This window comes from Diabrotica virgifera, chromosome 7 (genome assembly GCF_917563875.1).
Source record: "Diabrotica virgifera virgifera chromosome 7, PGI_DIABVI_V3a".
NCBI classification, from domain to species: Eukaryota; Metazoa; Arthropoda; class Insecta; order Coleoptera; family Chrysomelidae; genus Diabrotica; species Diabrotica virgifera.
The window spans coordinates 67,075,485-67,096,371 of record NC_065449.1 but is presented as its reverse complement, the minus strand read 5'-3'; the positions used below and the strand labels follow the sequence as shown (position 1 = coordinate 67,096,371).

Here is a 20,887-nt window from a genome sequence, read left to right as displayed (position 1 = left end):
GGACGTGTACCTATAATGGGTAGGGGTAGGTGTCGTATGATAGTTGCAGTGTTGCCAATCGGCGGATAATTATCCGATTTGCGTACCTTTTGAGAGTCGTCGTATCTTCTTCGTACCTTTAAATAAATCGGATATTTGCGGATATTTTTCAGTGTATCTACCATCGACTAAAACTTTCTCATCTATATATTCCCAACACCAACAACACATTAATTTTGTTTGGTTCCACCCAAATTTTTATAAATAGCCTATACTGGATGAATGTTAGTGACATACCGATACTTTTCATCTTTAGGGACATGTGCCGATTCTTTTGTTTAGAATTGAATGCACAAGTGCATCCACTTAAGGCATACTAATCCAATTCAAATTTCAAAAACCGTCTGCTGTCCGATGTTATTTATACGTTTTTAGTTTTTAGTCTTTAAACTTATGAAAGCTAATAAAATTGTGCAGAAATATGCATTTGGAATATTGGTTGTAGAAAAATCTACTTATTTGAAACTAGTAATATGTAGATATTTACTAATTAACTCAAAAATCCTTCAAATTTTTTGCCTACAAAAATTATTTAGTCGGGCATTAACGTTGAACGCACCACGGGTATTATGGATAATAACTTTGATACCTTAATAACTACAAGACTGTCAAATACATTTCTATTGTTTTAGTTGTAATAAATCTTTAGTTGTTAAAAGAGCGTAGGCGCAAAATTTCGGACCAATAATCTTTAAACGTATTCATTTTTTTCGAATCCTGAGAAAACTAATAAATATTTTTGAAAAATTTGAACGCAGAATGAAAGATTACATTATTACCGAGGGCTGAAAGTTCCTTAGAATAAACAAAATCTTTCTTTTGAATGAGATATTTGAAATTAAAAATCGCACTCAATATTCTCTTTTCCTTTTACCCCTGTAACATATTAGAATAAAAATTATAGAAGTCTTCAGGGACTTTCGGCCCTCGGTAATAATGTAATCTTTCATTCTGCGTTTAAATTTTTAAATAATACTTATTAGCTTTCTCAGGATTCGAAAAAAATATTGCATTTTAAAAGCATTGACCAGAATTTTGCGCCTATGCTATTAATGTAGCTGTAGTTTCTTCTTCTTCTTCCTCTTAATTCAGGCGAGACTCGTTAGTCTCTGGCACTTGGTCTAAGACCTTTGTACCAAACCCTGTTCTTCTCCTTAAACTTTAATAAGTCCTGTGGCCTCAACGAAGGCCAACAGTTTCCTTATTGGTAGTTTTAGGATCTCTTCTGGTTCAAACCTCATTTGACCAGTGAAGTCCTGCCTTACATCACCCAGCACACTGCAATGGCATAGTATGTGTATGGCAGTTTATTCTTCCATTTCGCACTTTCTGCACCATGGTTCATTCACCTTACCTAGTTTGTATAGGTGATTTCTTAAACGGCAATGTCCAGTCACCATTTCAGTGACCGTTTTGATCTCTCGTTTATTGAAGTTCATCAAAGTGTTCGAGAGTTTTTTATCAATATTCTTGATTATTTGTTTAGTCTAGATTTTCCCTTGAGTGGTTCTCCATTTATTTTGATGATTCTTTATCAGCCATTTCTAAACCTCGTTTTTCATAGCATCTTTAGTGATGCCACAGAAAGGTTCTGGGCCTTCAAAAGTTTCTCTCGACCCTTGTTTCGCTAACATATCTGCTCGTTCGTTCCCATGCACCCCTTCATGACCCGACACCCATATTAAAGACACTTTATTGTCTTTTGCCAGGTTATTGAGGAGATCTTTGCAGTTTCTCACCAGTGCACAGTGGGCCAGAAAATGCAAAAAGCGGTCAAAAATCTGAAAATGGGCTGAAGGGCTTTAAAATTGTAGTCTTTTAAAGGAAAAAATAATAAAAAAAATTAAACTACCCAGGCGTAACTTTTAGGGGGGCCATAAGGTTAATAATTACATTGAGTAGACTTTTCGATCTTTATGCAATTAATTGTTTATATGGTTAAAAAATATTAACAAAATAAAATGAATTACCGTAAAATACGTTACTTGTTACTAAGTATAGTAAGATTATAAATTATTTAGGTACAAATTCGAAAAAACTTAGAGAAATTTATCAAAATATGTTTGGTAATAGGTATAAAAATAAAAATTCCGCTCTGTAACAAGTTTATTAGCTTCTAAATAAATAAACAAGGGCGGATCCAGAAAAGTCTCAAGGGGGGGCATAGCGATAGAAAAATCTAGCAAGGGAGGGGGTAAAAATGGCATGAAATAAAGTCTATTTAAAATCTAATATATTAGTGCTTAAAAGATTATACTTATAACTTACTTTGATATACTTAAATACTAAAATTTAATTTTTAACTTTATAATCAGTTCAAAATGTGAATCCCAAGGGGGGTATGGGCCCCTGGGCCCCCTTAGATCCGCCCTTGTAAATACAATAGTATGCTTACCACTAAAAATCTACGTCGCTCGCGCTGTCGTCTTCCTCGTCGGATGAAGAAACTTGGCGGCTTTCCATATTAAGTTGTAGAGCTCTAAGAGAATCTGCTTCCATTGATTCTAACGAGGGCGCCTTCAACAAGGATACAACTTCAGAAGATATGTTTGAACTTTTTCGGAGTGGGTACTGCCGCAAAGATGAAATTACTGGATCTGAAGTTATAAGGAGCCTGTTTAACAAATCTTGATTTCCTGATATTCTCGAAATTTTTCGTGTATGTTTCTCCCTAAAACTTTTGAGATCCTTATTTCTTGATTCTTGGGCTTCTTCTGACAATTGACCGATAGGCAGAATAGCCTCCTTGATTACTATGGCTCCATGGAGTAATATTTTATGCACGCTAGAAGGCATATAATACCATGAATATTTAGCGACATACAGTTTTGCGGTTTCCAAACAATACTCTTCAAAAGCTCGCACATCGATTGCATAGCCACAAGATAAGGTGCGTAATATAATACCAAATCGCATAATGACATCTTTATCTATGCCAGTAATTTCACTAGACAGTGAGGGGTCAGCAAAAAATCGTCGAGCTGTGTTGCCGTCATTAGTAGTTCCACTACCTCCACTCTTAGGTATATCCACAAGCAAACCTGTTCTGTCTCTGAAAATTTGTTGTATGGTACGTTTCTTGTTTTCAAAAACTGCTCTGTTGTTACTTCCTCGAATTTGCCAAACTTTAACTTCTAATCTATAGGAAATGTGCAGCAAACATTCGAAAAACCTGATCCAGGCATGTAGAGTTGACAATCCAAATTTCAAATTTTCTTGGACAACTTCCCTCTTTAATAGTTTTTCGATGTCATTCATTTGTTTGGGGGTTGCTTTACATATATAACATGTTTGTGAAGAAGCTGTTTCCGTTATTGCATTACACACTTTGCCGTCTATCATCGTCATCACACAAACATGAGAAACTGCAATTTCTTCACTATCCAGCATACCAATAGTGGGTTGAAGTTCTGAAATTTGATTTTCTATATATGATGTCTCCTGTACCGTCAGCTCTTTCGTTTCTTTCTTAAACTGAAAGCGTATAGGTCTACAAAATCGAGTTGACGATGGACGGGGATTTTGCCACACAATAATTTTATCTTGTCCAGGTTGCTCCGCATATAACTGTAATGGCACTATGGATGTAAGAAATAAATCGCCATCACCAAAACTATTATCGGAGAAAAGTTGCTTGTATTGTGAATGACCGGTGCTTCCATCGCATCCCCATTTCAGCAACAGTTTCAAATTCTTTAGAAGTTCAGTTGATAATGAACGAAGAACTGGTTTTTGCAATTCTACTATCCGTTTAACTGTATGATCTAAGAGGTCCTGTAATAATATTTCTGCACATGACTCACTTACAGTTTGTCCTTCTTTTCGGGGATAGCAGCGTAATTTTGCTTCTCGAAGCTTGTGATAAGACGGATATATATCAGCAAAATGTTCTTTTGCTATTCGTCTGTGAACAAGATATGAATGTTTGGTATCTTTTGATTCAATCATTACTGATAGCGCTTCATCTGGGGTGAGTGGAATTATTTTTTTTGACTTCTGAGTTTTCTGCCAAGCTGTCCTAATTTTACCGGCTCGAGTCGGAGTCAAAAGTGCTTCAGAGACAAGTTTTGCGGCATCGTCTTTTCCTTCAGTCTTTAGTTTTCTCCTTGCAGCTAAAGTAAGCTCCTCGGTTTCGAACGTCGATGACAGCTTTGAAGTCTTTCGACGTTTTGATCTTACACTACTCGCAGAAAATTCTTTGCTTGGACGACCACGCCTACCTCCAGATGAAGTTCCTGGTTGTGGCTCAGCATTCGGATCAATTTCTAATCCAGTTTCTTCAAATACACATACACTTAACCACGCTGTATTATTTTTCACAAATCTATCCGTTTTTCTCCCACATTGATCAAGCTTTGCATAAACGACGTTGCAAAACTTTGAAGTGAAAATCCTCATTTTTAACATGGCGTCTGCATCATTTTCAATTTTGTAGTGTCTCACCAAATACTTGAACAGATATTCTGTGCGACTGGAACGTTGTAACTTATCCTTTTCATACAAAACGTCAAACAGTTGCCTTCTGGTGACCATTTTCACTGTGAAAAATATAGAAAAACATTACATAAAAAAAATTTTTTGAAGACGCAAATGAAATAAGACTTACAACCACCATTACGAACAAACTTAACTATATTCTCTATCAAGGTAAATAAAGTAACGCAACAAGAAAATAGAAATTACTAGGTGTTACATTTTAAATAACAAAATAAAATGTGCTGTTATGGTTACAGAATACATTCGTTGGATATGGTTCATGCATATCGATAAGCAAAACCAAAATATCTCAAAAAGGCGCTTGAAGGCGCCTATCAAATTTTAGTATGTTATTAGGGAATGATCAAGCTATTTTTTTAATATTTTTTCAAAGCCGGATCGGATCGGAAAATATGTTATATCTCAACATAATTTTAAAGTATAATATAAAATTTTCAATAAAATCGACTACATAGTAATTATATCTATATGTATACTAATTTAACTTTGATTCATAAGTATTTATATAACATGAAAATACATACCTTGAGAAAGTTTTCTGTACAATTAACCACTTGAGTCAGACACTTTATAACACACATTCACTAGTTGACATTTAGTAGTACACTAAATGAATGTTCGCAAAGAAATGATCCTAACACAAAAGTCTGGTTTTGAGAACCGATGGCTGCCGCAATATGCCTTCTACCTGCTTCAAATTCTAGGAAAACATTATTTATCTATTTCTCGGAGTACCTACAAATTCTGAAAGCCAGACTAATACTTTCATCGAAATCGATTTATGGCCGCTTTTTGAATTTTTCGGCCCACTGTGCAGTGTTGATATGGTGAGAGGGTTCTTTACAACCAGAATAGCCGATAAAATAATATTTAAAAGTGTTTTTTTTTTTACTTAAATAATTATAATAAATTAATATAACGATCCAAATAATGAAATATTTGGATTTATTTATTTATTTAGAATTTAACACTTACGATAATACAAAATACGAATAATATAATAATAGTAAGTAAATAGTATTTACATACATGAATTAGGTAATAATCAGCTAGGATACGAGATTTTCATCTAAAAACGAAAATTTTTAAACTGTGAAATAGAGAATCCAGTAGATTAAAGGGCCGGTTGTTCGAACGACAATCAGAAATGGAATCAACTGATCATTATCAAATATTTAATTACTGTCAATGTCAACTTTGATTGGGTTGCTGAAAGTATAATTGATTACAATTATGAGATTAATTGATTAATTAATTAATTATATTAATAATTGTTACGTTAATTGATAATTAATAATTAATTAATCAATCAATTATGTTAATTATCATAATGATAATTGATTACAATCAACTGATTGGCGTACGAACAACAGATTTTGTTATTTCATGGTTGTTAAGGGGACTAAAAGAATAACATTGGCAACATTGATTTTAATAACAGAATAATTTTTGACCTAGCGTACCTTTTCTTGACAAATCGGATATTTTTCGAGCGATCATCGGATAATCTAGAGAAATGCGATTGGCAACACTGGATAGTTGGGAGTATAGTATTAACTATCACACAGGGACAGGTTAGGAGCTTGGCTAGAGGAGAGCGGACAGCTGCTCCAATTTGTTGCCTTTTACGATGACAGGAGAAGCTGTGTAGGTATTCTACTGCGGCCTGCCTCCACACCGGGACGAGAAAAATATCTAAAAGTCCGAAAGCCGCCAGCCGCTTTGAATGAAAAAGTATTCCCGGAACTGCTTTATGACTATACTTGCAAAAGGGCAGTACATACAATAAATAATATTTTCTGATATTTTTGTTTAGATTAGGATGAAAAAAATAACTATAAATGATAAATAAAACGCCTTTTTGTATTATCAGGTAATAATAATAATAGTTTACAGAATTATCTGAATCATTACTATTTAATTATTTGAATTTATTTTCGTTTTAAAAAAAGTATTATCATCACTGGCCTGCTTTTGGCCGCCCGTGTTCGATGCACACTTAGCGGCCCTGCTTTTAAGACAGATTGTTTGTTGACAATCACGATTTTTATTTTGTTTGTGTTCACAGACATTCCATACCGGTCGCAGTACTGCGTTGTGCGAACAACCAAAATTTTCAGCCCTCCTCTACTTTCCACAAGGAGAATTTTATCGTCTGCATATTCTAAGCCCCGTATTTATAGTCAGTACTCAAGACTGATCTCGGGATCGGTCTCAGCCAAGACGATCTTACGGCAACGTCGAGCTCAAGACCACGTTCTGTTTTATAAACGAGTCTTCGGCTGATCTCGGCCAAGATTGATCTCGAGGCTGGAAAATTATGGATTTTAAGCAATTTTGACATAGAACACCAACTAAAAACTGTCAATCGTCAAGTTAAATATCTTTGCAATGTTTTTATATTTAATTTGTTTTTTGAAAATAGATTATTAAAATGTTTTCAGTTAAATAAAGTTTATTTTATTGATTGAAAGTTTACATTTTTATTTTTTCTAAATCTTACATGCTATTTTTTCAAAGGTTCATGACCTCTCATAATTTGTTTCCATTATGAGGTAAAGGATTTCTTTTCTTTGTGGTAAAGGATTGCATATTAAAGGAAAGTATAAATATATTCTTTGATATTACCCCAGTATAACAGAATACTGTGATACTACTTTATTCTTGGTTGGGAGTAATGGGGTTTAATGAAATATTCAAAGTTCTAAGAGAAAGCACTGGGAGATATCATTTATTTCTTATGAGAGAAAGCAAAGCAAATAAAACTCTGGTACTTCCTAGTATTACCTGCCTTTTTATTAATGGTGTAAGCTTTCTTCTATGTTTATATTCTTCATACGACTTACAACAAAGAAACCATGACAGGTGGAACTTGTATAAAATGCAATTACTATTTTCATGGGAATAAGCCTCAATTTAAGTTTGAAATTAAATTTATTTAATGTTTAAATTCTTAAAGACAGATCACATGCTATAAATTTTTTGTGACGGATATTATTGAGTTAAAGTTGATTTTATGTAATCGAATTAACTATATTTTAATAAAATCGTCCCAGGAATGCAACTCATAACTATTGGCGATATTGTTTTAAAGTCATCTACTCTAAAATGTATAAATATATGTCTGAATGAGTCAGATAAAATTAAATTATTAGAAGAATTTTTATCAAGCAACAACAATATTGATATAAAATATTAACAATCTTACTCAAATAACAGCACAAAAGTAAATATAGCCTATCCATTTCTACTGGACATTAACGCTCCGCCTCCAATTCTACACTTCTATATCATCCAAATCTCCTTACTGCTTCGAACAACTCTTTTCATGGTCTTTCTCTTTTTTTTTCCTCCAAAAATAATCTCTTACATGTCGCTCTTACATTCAAGTAATGTTGACCTAGCCACCTGCCTTTCCATATCTATTATTTTTTGCCAGTCCTAACTCAGAACTGCCAGCCCCTACCAGTACTATGTCTATTTTCATTTCATCTTTCTTATTCATTGTTTCAAGAGCCACAAGCATACAATGCCACTTAAAATAACTGCTTTATAATACATTTTTGCATTATAGTTGTCCTACATACATTTTTGACTTCAATCATATACCATCGATCTGCTTACTAACTTACTCTTAGTAGTATCTTTCCTATTTCTTTTTCTTCTTCCCATTTATCAATTATTGCCACTCCTAAATACTTGAATTGGTTGATATTTTCAATTTTGTATGCCTTTGTTCCTGTTTTTAGTGTGAAAAATTTATTCTTTTTTTCTCTCCACCCATTTCAATACACTTAATATTTTATTTTTGTTTCATTTATAGACATGCAATTTTCTTGCTTCACCTCTCAAGTTTCTAAACAACTTCAGCTTTTTTTCTTGTTAAGAGGACTATGTCATCTGCTTAAATAATGGTATACAGTGATGAGCGTGCTATTAACAAGCAAAATGACACAAAAGATGGAAACATATAGTACGTTGTGAAATAAAAGGAGATGAAATTGTAGAGGTGTACAATTATCAATAGGAACCTATAAATTTACATTACATTACATAATTTCCCACCTTTAGACCTCTGTGACAGTTGTCATACTCCTCCCACACATCTAAAGGTGACAAACTATGTAATGTAAATTTATAGGTTCCTATAGATAATTTTACATCTCTTTTTATTTCACAACATATGTTTTCCATTTTTTGCGCTATTTTGCTGGTTATTAGAGTGCTCATCACAGTATTGCTGTTTACACGCCTGGACCTCGGAGGTAATCTACACTATGTCGACATGGTGTTTTTTTATTAGTTGGATTATACACATTGGTTATATATTATCATTAAAATATAGTCATATTGTCTTTCAACTAATTATGGGATATATCAGATTTTTATTAACATCCTAAGTGCTCTAAACTTTGTTGCAAACACACGCTAAACACAGTTGAAATGACATAGTGTAGTTTACCTCCGAGGTCCAGATGTGTAATTAATTTTATATTTGGTAAGGAAAGGTTTGTCAAATAAATACTTATTTAAGAAGAGGGAAACTCATACTCATTTATTTTAAAATAAAATATAAAAAAACATATTAAGAAATAAAATAAAAAATAATATATCTAACATAATACAGATTCAATAATGTATTCTCAGAATAAATAAACAAATTCCAGGTGAACAAGAGAAAGACAGAAGGTTACTATATATTTATATTCCAAAAATATATGGTGAAAGTACAATAGTAGAGTAGCAGTAGACAGGTAGGTAAAATAAACGATGATAAATTGATAAAGCACTGGAAACAACGATAAAGCACTAGAATCAGGCTAAATAGCATCTAAAATATGAAGACCAGAGAAGATATAATTTTGAACTATACAGGGCATAGGGCATACCACGATCCATATACATTCATCAACATAGGACCACGTTCTAAGAGGAAGGATAGAAGCATATGAAATACTTTCCAAAATAAACACACAAATGTCAGCTGGACATATAACGAGAGAAAGACTATAGATTAGATATAAGGAACACATAGAATAAGACATTGATATTTTAAAAATAAAAAATTGCAAGAACAAATCCTGAAATAGATGGAATGGAGCTGTATTCCTCAAGAGACCAAAACTCAAACAAAAAGGGTTGTCGAACAATGATCATGATGACATTTTGAGAAATAATAGACAAAAAAATCAAACACAATAAGAGTAGGTATTCAATAATGTATTCTCATGCAACATATTGTTGAAAAAAATGTCACCAAAAATTTAGAGATTGTTCCACATCATTAACATGTCTATTTACCACCAGATCATTATTTACCTAGATTGTAAGGTACTGCTGTAGCACATATTATTGCAAGACATGTATATAATTTGGTTTGTATACCTTGTTGAAGACAAGGAAACTCTCTTTTCCAGGTTCCAAATAGCTTTTCTACATTTCTTGTTCTCACATGGGTACTATGGTAAAAATATCTTATTTTCTTGATCATTACTTAAAAAGATATTAATGTCTATTAAATAACCTACTATTTATTTAGCAATTATCAATAAATACCTGGCTGTAACTGGGGTAAGTAGATAGTGTCTGCATGCATACCCACTACTGTCATCTATTCCTATTAATAATCCTGGAATTTCACTTCTTTCCATTTCACAATTTCACTCTTAATGCTCTTAGATCAAATATTGAATGACTTGATAACCTTGTTGTTGACAATAATATACATAATTTCTCTTCTAGTACCCACAAATGCATTTACATAATAAGAGCCTGAATATCATATATTGTATGTCTTTACAGTACCTGTACATTTTTGGAAAGTGGGCTTCCTCATAAAAACTGGTTATATTCCTATAAGTAGCATAAAACCTTTGTTGTTTAAGTTGATGCGCTGATGAACTTGAATAATGTAATACTCCATTGTATTTTAGATTGTATTTTTATCTTGAATATATCGCTTTTGTATACTTTCCGGGCGATTTTCTTCTCCAATACTATCAATAAACTCTAAAAATGCTTTTACTTCTTCATACATTTTTATTGTAATTAGAAAAACAAAAAATATATGTTGGAACTGAATTAAAAATATTCAAAATTCAAACAATAACAAACAAAGTTAGGTTAGAATCGCGGTCTTGAGGAAGGTCGATCGATGACTTGAGATTCGGCTGTCATTTTACACTTCCCAAGACAGCGTCGTGTCTCGAGATCGGTTTATAAAACACAAATTTGGTTCAAAGTCGGTCTTGAGCATCGACGCTGTCTTGAGACTCGACTATAAATACGAGCCTAAGATTATTCACTAGTGTTCTGTTAATTGTTGATGTCTTCTAGTGTCTCTTTAAACATCTCTTTCAAGTATATATTATTAAAAAGTAAGGGGATAGTACACATCCTTTATAAAAAGGCTCTGTTCTATACGATTGCCGCAAGACTAGCTTTGATTTACGATAATGAATGATGGGCCACTGATAACATAATATAAGGACTAAGTATATTATGTTGCAGAAATTTAAGGAAATGTTTAGATAGACCAGGAACGTGACAATAATGAAGGAACTCAAGCATGGATATATTAGAGTAACTCCGGGGTTGGCAGCAACTAATGCCAAAATGAGAGAGCAAAAGTTAAAATGGTTAGAAAACGTTCATCACTAAAATTAGAATCAATCAATAAGTATGAATAATTGCTAAGAATAATGTTCCTAGCAAGATATGAAGGACAAAGAAGACGTCTCAGTAATGATAATTAATGTTGCCAAGGTCAAAGCAAGAAGCGTAATGAAGGAAGCTGACTCTTTTAGCTTAGAAACGAGAATGCTGATGAGATGATGAATTTTAAAAAGGCGGACGACGCTTTTCTGATCACTTTCAGGTAGATATTAACAGTACTATTTTTCTCTTACTACGTTTTACTTAATGTTTATCCCTTTTGGTATCGCAAATGGAAACTACCAAACTAAGAGTAACTTTAAAATATATTCGGTTTAATCACAGGCCAACATGACTTTGCTGTTTTGAATTTCTAAATGTTCTTAGCTAATACGGTTAAGTTGATTCTGAATGTGAATTTGGTGAGCCCATCATGTCCAGAATTTTCACAAAATTAAAAAAACCTTGTCAGCTATTTTGTGCTAGGACAAATAAGTACCTTATTGATATTTCGTAAATTAATACTTTAGTTTTGTCATAATGTTATAATAGTCGAGGAAATGAAGCATTTTGGCTCGCAATTTTTTCGTCCAGCATGGATTTAGTTGAAATTTTCACAGAAGGTAGGGACTAGTCCAAGGATCATTTTCTATATCATGCCGCTGTACGCTAAAACCTTGGGGTGGTTGCAAACCCCATCTCGGGGGTGGGAATTTTTTTATTACATTTTAACCATATAAATCGATGTAAAATGTAACTCTAAGAAAAAAATGTTTTTTACATTTTCTTCGTAAAACTAATATTTTTCGAGTTATTCGTGGTTGAAAGTAACAGTTTTTCGACGAAAAAATCGACTTTTTCAGAAGGTTTTTTGAGAATAACTCGAAAAACATGCATTTAATAAAAAAACTGTAGATATCGAAATTGTATATTTTAGTAACACAAACCAAACTCTTCTTCTGTAATATTTATACGACCAATACAAACCGAGATACGGCATGTTAAAGGTTAGGTTTTTTCGTCAAATGTATAATTTGAAATAATCAAAGCCAAATAACGGGAAAACTTTGCATTTTTACAGAAAACCTTGTGTAATGTTTTTTCAAGCATACAATAAGATCTTTCAAAAAAAATAATAAAAAGTTTCTAGCATAGAAATTAAGCAACTTATGATCAAAAAAATTCAGTACCTCTTTTTCTCTACGCAAAAACAGTGAAAACAACCCCCTAACTACCCTCGTAATTAAAAATTGGTTTTAGGCTTGCTGTAATTTCTTTTATATTTATATTGTTAATACACCCAAGAACCAAGAACCCAAGAAGACCTTGTTAAAAGGCCTAATTTTAGAAAAATTAGAGTTTAAAGAAAAATAGATTTTTTACAATTTAGCATTTTTTATCATTTTCTTCAAAATATCTCCGAAAATACCGGAGATACGAAAAAAATGATAAATTACTAAATTGTAGCTTTATTAATAACTAAACTTTTTTTAAACATAGATTTTCATTACAGTGAATAGTTAGCGAGATATAGCTGTTTAAAACATCTATTTACGAGCAAACATCCCCTTATTCGAGCCATTTAAACACACCTCAATCAAAAATTAAGGTATCTTACGGAATTTAATTTACACAGTCTTATAGCTCTTTAAAAATCCTACAAAACCATTTTTGAAAAAACTTTTTATCACCAAAAATGAAGGAGGTATGTTTATAAAACTTAATTTTTTTTTGAAAAATTCGAATAGTCTACTTATATGGCATTTTCAATGTATATAATACCACACAACCGGTTCGTATACTGGATGATGACTAAAAAACTATTTGTATGTGTTTTTTTACATATTTGTAAATTCGTATTTTTGTGCAAATAAATGTTTTTGTAATTCTTTAATTCTCCTTTTTTTCTGTATAGATTTATTAAATTATCTACTTATAAAAATTGCAATGTTATTAACGGTGGTTTTTAAGGGTTGAAATATTAGATATGATATTATATCCTAAAGCATAAAACAATCATTATTTAAGCAGTCAAAGCCAAATTTTACCCATATTAAAGTTTACAATGTTTTTATATAATTTTTGACAATAAGGGGTAGTTTACACCCCTAAAAATAATCAACGGCCTTGAGCATGATATAGAATATGAAATACAGGGTAAGATGATCCTAACCCAAATTTTTATGTACATTGATGCAAGCCGAAATTATTCTTTTAGGATAAGTAAACTTTTTATATATAGCTCCTACAGGGGTGGTTTTAAGGGTTGAAATATTATGATATTATATCTTAAAGCATAAAGCAATCATTATGTAACTAATAAGAAGCAAATGTTGATGATATTAAAGTTTAAAATGTTATTTTATAATATTTTACAATTAGGGGTGGTTTTCACCCTTAAAAAACCAAAAGCGTACAACGGCTCAATATAGAAAATGAACTAGAGGGTGAAATGAGCCTAATCCCAAATTTTTGTACAAATCGATGCTGGACGAAAAAATTGCGAGGTTTTGCCATTTTTCCAGCTTCATTTCCTCGACTATAAAGAAGGTGTAGATAAAAGAGACCGGATATAGTTTGTTACGTTTGTAGTGATTTAATGGTAGCCAACCATGAACAAAACATAACAGAGATTACAAAGAAAGCTTATCACGTTTACTTCGGTGTAAATCGGTGATCAGGACAAGCCTTCGGCACCACACAAAGTGTGCTTTCAGTGTGTAGAGCTACTGAAACAACGGACAAACAAAAGGCAAAAGGTACATGTATCAAATGCAAGTTCAAACAAAAAAACTGATAAAGACGAATTTGGTACCCCGTCAAAATAGCCCCGTCAAAAAAGCTCCGACAAAATAGCCCCGACATAATATCTCTCACACAAAACAGCTCCGACAAAATAGCCTGCAGACAAAATAGCCGCGGAATAATAGCCCGTCGACAAAATAGCCCCGACAAAATAGCCCCGACAACAAAGCTCCCTTCAGAATTCATCATGAAATAATTCCTTAAAAATAAATTTTTTCGGAAATGGTAATTATCCTCTATTCAGATGTTTATCTTAACCACATTAAATAAAAATGATCTTTTCAAAGAACTCGAGTCCTGTCTTCCCTGCCTCTTGGAAGTTTGAACATTTAAGTTAAGCGAAAATCAATGTTTATTTATGATATAAACATTTTTTTCTGTTTTCGGGCAACATTAAAATGCTTTTTAAATTAAATAAATTAAATACATTCTTCCTTTTTGTCAAATAATTTAAATTAAAAAAAAAGTTTTTGGACACCTTGTATAAATAATTATGTAATTGTTTATAAGAGGCTGTTTTAGCCGGGGCTATTTTCGATCTATTTTGTCGGGGCTATTTTGTTTGCGGGCTATTTTGTCGAGGCTATTTTGTGTTCGGGCTATTTTGACGGGGTTTTTGACGGGGCTGTTTTGACCGGGCTATTTTGACGGGTCACGGACGAGGTAATTCCTGATCAACCCAATAGTCCATCCAAACTGAACTAAAATGACTTTGTTTCCTTGGAAACAACAAGTCTCCAAACTACAAAGAAATTGTAGCCAACATAGTCGAACATCATAAAAATTTGGGATGCAATATAAGCGTCAAATTTCATTTTCTGGAGTTGACTACTTACCCAAAGATATTGTAGTTGTCAGTGATGAACAGGGAGATTAGGGATTATACTGCATTGTTTTTTATACAAAACTCTATTTTACAGTGTAATTTTCTTCTCTTTATTTGATATAGTTTCAAGAAAAGTTTCTTAATATTTTTGGTAGATTCTATGACAAATTTCAAACACACTTTTCCTGAAAACGTAACGAACTGAAAAATAAGTACAGATTCGTGATCAGCACACCCGATTTGCTATAAGACAATGGATTATAGGATTAATCTTCACTTTTTCATGAAACAAAAAATGTGTGCTTGTGTAAGGAAATGCGTTTTAAATTTTTAAAGGAATTTGTTTTAATTTCCGTTTAAGGTAATAATTATCAATATATCTCTGTTTTCATTTTAAAGATAAAATAAAATAATAAACATAGTGAAGAATCTGATAGTGAAATTGTAATTTTAATCAGTCAACAGCTGTCAGCTGTTATGTGGTTGTTTCTTAGAATGATCGTACTTGGCTTGGCCCGCAGATTTGTGAAGTCCATGGTCAGGGGCCCAATAAAACAACTTTTAATTCCTGCATCGATCATTTCTGGTCTACTTCGATGTTGCCAAATGTAAGTACATAAGTTTCTTAAAAAGTAAAATTAATCTATAGAAAAACGTTAAAGAGTAACAAAATTGCCAATTGTCTTTTATGATTAGTAATTTTATATTTGAATATTATTTCTTTAGGTTATTTTTATTTAAATTATATACAAAATCTGCTCCACAATCGAATAAATTTGGAGTATTAATATTGTTCCGAAACTTTTTTTTGTTATATCAAATATAGAGTTGAAATTAAATCATAATATGCTCCAAATTAGCTGTCAAAAAAACAAAAGAAACTACAACACTCAAGTTGTAGAAGTATTTAATAAGTTTTCAACGATAACTGCGAAACGAACTAGTCCAGATTTAAAATATCCCTAGGCACAACAAAAATGATAAACGAACAGAATATACTCGAAATGAGTAAGAACGAAATTATTAAGACTATGGATCAATTATATGGAACAGTTGTTAACATTGATGAATCAACTAAAATAAATATAACGTAAATACGAAAAATCAAGTACAAAATTAAATATAATCTATCAAAAAATAAGCTGAGATTATTGTGCAAAAAATAAGATTATTATTAACCGTCTAAGAATTGGCCATACTGCCTTAACACACAAATACTTAATAACAAAAGAGCTACCACCAATCTCCTCCAGCTGTTCCGTCCGATCCATGCACTGACCATCAAACATATCCTGCTTGACTTGACTGTTCGCAATTCCCGGTAGAAAAAAAATCCCCGGAATCACAGTCACGGAATCTCAAGACAGTTCTCACCAAAAAAATCTTAACAGTGTTAACCTATTTAAAAGACATCAAGTTATACAATTCTGTTTAATGTAATATTTCTTTAAAATATTATGTTTAAATAAAAATAAAAACGAAAAGTTCGACAAAGTGACAATATTTCTCCAAGACTATTCACTTTAGTCCGAGAAGAGTTCTTAAACAACTAAGCATCATCATTCTCTTTGCCTTATCCCTATGCGGGGTCGGCTTCCCTAATTGCATTTCTCCACACAATTCTATCTTGGGTCATATCAATATTAATCCCCTTTACCAACATGTCCTGCCTAATCGTCTCTCACCAGGTCTTCTTTGGTCTTCCTCTCCTACTCCTTCCAGGAATCTGCACTTCAGCTATTCTTCGTATTGGGTGATTAACGTCACGACGTTGAACATGACCAAACCATCTTAACCTATGCTCTCTCATTTTGGCATCAATTGGTGCCAAACCTAGACTTCCCCTAATATACTCATTTCTAATTGTATCCTTCTTTGTGACTCCACTCATCCATCAAAGCATTCTCATTTCGGCCACATGCATTCGTTGTTCCTCTTTCTTTTTCACTGCCCAACATTCAGTTCCGTACATCATAGCCGGTCTTATGGCTGTTTTATAGAATTTTCCCTTCAGCTTCATTGGAATTTTTCTGTCACACAACACACCACTCGCTTCTTTCCACTTCATCCATCCAGCCCTAATTCTACTGCATGCATCTCCATCTATTTCTCCATTACTCTGTAATACCGATCCTAGGTACTTAAAACTATTGCTTTTCACAATCATTTCACCATCCAAAGATACCATTTTATTTGTATTAACTCCATCTTTAAATGAACATTTCAAATACTCTGTTTTTGTCCTACTAAGTTTTAAACCTATTTCCTCCAGAGCTTGTCTCCACTGTTCCAGTTTTTGTTCCAAGTCTCTTTCACTATTTCCTACTAACACGACATAATCAGCATACATTAAGCACCATGGAATGTTTCCCTGTAGTTTCGCTGTTATCTGGTCCAAAACTAATGAGAATAAATACGGACTAAGCACAGAGCCTTGGTGCAATCCTACTTTCACCTGAAATTTATCAGTATCTCCCACACTTGTTCTAACACTAGTCGTTACTCCCTCATACATATCCCTCACAATCTTTACATATTCACCAGGGACTCCTTTCTTATTGAGTGCCCACCACAGAATCTCTCGAGGAACTCTATCATATGCTTTCTCAAGATCAATGAATACCATATGAGCGTTTGTTTCTTTACTCCTATATTTTTCCATCAACTGCCTTATAATGAAAATTGCATCTGTTGTTGATCTACCCTGCATAAAGCCAAATTGATTCTCGGATATTTCGGTCTCCTCACGTATCCGTCTATCAATTACTCTTTCGCATATTTTCATGGTGTGGCTAAGCAGTTTTATAGCCATGTAGTTTGTACATTGTTGTATATCTCCCTTGTTTTTGTAAACAGGTACCAGTATACTGCTTCTCCATTCGTCTGGCATTTGTCCAACTTCCATAATTCTATTAAATAGACCTGCTAGCCACCTTGTTCCTGTCTCTCCCAATGCTCTCCATACTTCCCAAGGAATATCATCTGGTCCTACCGCTTTTCCTTTCTTTATTTTTTGAAGCGCTTGAGCCACTTCCTCGTTGGCTATTTTGGTGACCATTGCTGCTACTGTCTCCGTTGACTCTACAGGCTGTCTGTCAAATTCTTCATTTAATAAGCTGTCAAAGTACTTTCTTCATCTCTTTTTGACATCCATTTCGTGAACTAGTATTTTATTATTTTCATCTCGGATACATCTAATCTGATTAAAATCTTTTGCTTTCTTTGCTCTCTGTTTGGCTATTTTATATATCTTCGTTTCGCCTTCCCTGGTATCAAGTTGATCGTATAGGTTTGAATACGCTTCTGCTTTGGCTTTTGCTACTGCTACTTTCACTTCCTTTTTCGCCAGCATATAGTTTTGAAGATCTGTGTCGGATCTGGTTTCTTGCCACTATTTATATAATTTTCTCTTCTCTTTTATTTTTCCTTGTACTTTGTTTGACCACCACCAAGTCTCTTTATCCTCAAACTTTTTTCCTGATGTTTTCCCAAGTATTTCAATAGCAGTCTCTCTAATACTACTGGCCATTTTTCTCTAAATTGTATTAGGGCTTCCTTTCATGTTCCAACATATTTTTTTTACTATTCCTCTCCTGAATAGACCTTCTTTCTCATCTTTCAGCAGCCACCACTTGATTTTTTGTGGTCCTCTCCGATATTTTTGTTTAGTTTTGCTTTTTACTTCGATGTCCAGAACAAGTGAAAACAACTAAAGTGAGACGATAAAATAATCAAGATGAACGTTACAAATTGTACCGTTACGAATATGTATAGTTACGAACTGTCGTCGTTACGAATTATCCGTTACCATTTGTGGGGTTACGAACTGTCGCGTTACGAGATGTCTTGTCACGATTTAGGACATGACATGGAACTAGGCAATGAAAACCAAAATACCGTTATTGTAGTCTTGGCAGTATTAAAAAAACGTATTGAAGAATGATAACATTTCTATAATAAAATATATGTATTTTGTCTTGTTGTAGATATAAATTGGAGACATTGCCGCTTACATACTGGATCTACATTTCAGAGAGCCATGGAACGAGCGATTTAGGAAATTTCCTTGTGAGGCAGAATCAGACATGAAGAGATCATAAACAGAACCAAAATCACAGACGTAATATAACAAGTCTACAAGTCACAAAAATTTAATGGCGTTTGGCAACTTAATCTAAAAATAGATGGGTATGTAGGAGCAGGGGACGATTGCGCAGATGGTACCTGCTATAATGCGTTCTTGATTAAGGGTCCTTTAAGCTACGGGCACGATTGTGCCTGCAGCAGATAATCATTAGGTACTTATTTGCAGATTTATTAGAATCCCTAAGTGTATATATCTCAAAGGCTAGTAAAAAATGTTTTTTACTTAATAAATATACGTCCGTAAGTGTAAGTATATAGTCCTATTCTTGAGATAAATTCTTATATTTTGGTTCCATTTTTAATTATATCACCTTACCTATTTCGTCTACTAATGCATTAAGGTGCGGCGGTACAGTTGCACCAGGAAGACATTACCGCAGGAGGCGGCGCTCATACCCAGGGATTAGGGACCATCTGTGGACCAGGTAAAATCGGCGCAATCGTCCTATGCCGGTACGATAGTAACGGAATTAAAACCGACCCATACGAAGCAGAACCCCACAAACAATACGTAGATGGTATCCGTACTATAGCAGAAAATCAATGGATATTGTATATATGGCATATTATGCCAGAAATCCAATAGAGACATTTGAGGCTTATGTCCAGGGGTGGATGAGTATGGGTTGAAAAAGAACAAAGAAAAAAAGACTCGATAGATTGATTTTTTTTATTCTTATTTGCAAAGAGCTAATATTCGAAGCAATATACATATAAAAAATATCGTGGGCATAGATGATTATTTTTGAGCGGTACCAAAATGTGAACAAAATAATAAAAAAGGATAAACCTAAAAAATTGTTGTAAAACAGTAAATATTCCTGAAAACAGCTTATATTTCTCTAACTTGGCAACAGTATTCTGTAAACACAAACCTTTTAAAAGGATATAAAGATATCTTTAATATTCGGTATAACATCATCAATAAATATATTTGAAAACTAATAAGTGCTTTAAAAGCTTCCGAAACCGTACCTATACAGGGTGTTTCATTAATAATTGGAAGCATTTTAACTGTAGATTCCTGGGGTCAAAATATTAAGGCCTAACCCAAATCACCTACCCCGAAAATGCTTCCTAAGGGAGCTAGAACTTTTTAAAATTGTGAGGTATTCTAGTACTAAAAGGTACTCTTTCGGGGTAGGATACACAGTTTTCTAGAAAAATCGATTTCAAAATTTGGCCTTTTTTGAATTTGAAAATAAATTAAAAAAAGCTATTTAGAAAAACGGAAACTGGTACGTTTATTTATTTTCCAAAGATGAATTTATTTTATCAATTGCGAATTTCTAGTACCGATCATATGCGTCCGTTTTGGGTAGGTCAACGGTTATTTTATCGCGTTATTTTTTGTGTCATTATTTTTTAAGCATTTTCGGCACTAGAGTATTAGATTATGAGACATTCTAGTAGCAAAAGTTACTCTTGTTTTAAGTCGGTAAAATACACCGTTTTTTGAAAATTTTGTTCAAATTAAAAAACGCAACATTTTCAAATCGATTTTTCTAGAAAAGGGTGTATTCTACCGACTTAAAGAAGGAGAACTTTTTAGTACCAGAATTCCTCACAATTTAATAATCCGGTGTTAAAATGTTTAAAAGTTAAAGATGAAAATGTTTTGCGATAAAATAACCGTTGCCCTACCCAAAAGGGACGCCTATGACCGGTACTAGAATTTCCAGTTTTTCGAATTACTTAGAACTAGTTTTCGTTTTTCTAAATAGAAGCGTTCTGGAGGTATTAAAAAAATAATTACAAGACGCCATCTTCAAAAAGCTTCTAGTTCCCTTATTAGGAAGCATTTTCGGACTAGGTGATTTGAGTTAAACCATAATATTTTTTACCCGGGAATGTAAAGTTTTTTTTCTTACATCAAAGTTAAGTCAACTACATATGTACAAGTAGATCAGAACTAACAAT

The 20,887-nt window shown here is 33.1% G+C and overlaps 2 protein-coding genes across 3 annotated transcripts in view; both read right to left on the bottom strand.

Moving 5' to 3' along the window:
• Positions 1 to 20,887, bottom strand: part of LOC114325201 (zinc finger protein rotund-like) — a 1,204,079-nt gene that overhangs the window by 458,610 nt on the left and 724,582 nt on the right. The window lies entirely within an intron of this gene.
• Positions 1,783 to 5,349, bottom strand: LOC126888223 (uncharacterized). Its single transcript, XM_050656280.1, has one exon. It carries the CDS (start codon positions 4,570 to 4,572, stop codon positions 2,437 to 2,439), a length of 2,136 nt encoding a protein of 711 aa, XP_050512237.1. The 5' UTR covers positions 4,573 to 5,349; the 3' UTR covers positions 1,783 to 2,436.

Excerpts from the sequence above, each read along its gene's own strand:
- LOC126888223 (XM_050656280.1), bottom strand. The coding sequence starts at position 4,572 with ATGGTCACCAGAAGGCAACTGTTTGACGTTTTGTATGAAAAGGATAAG.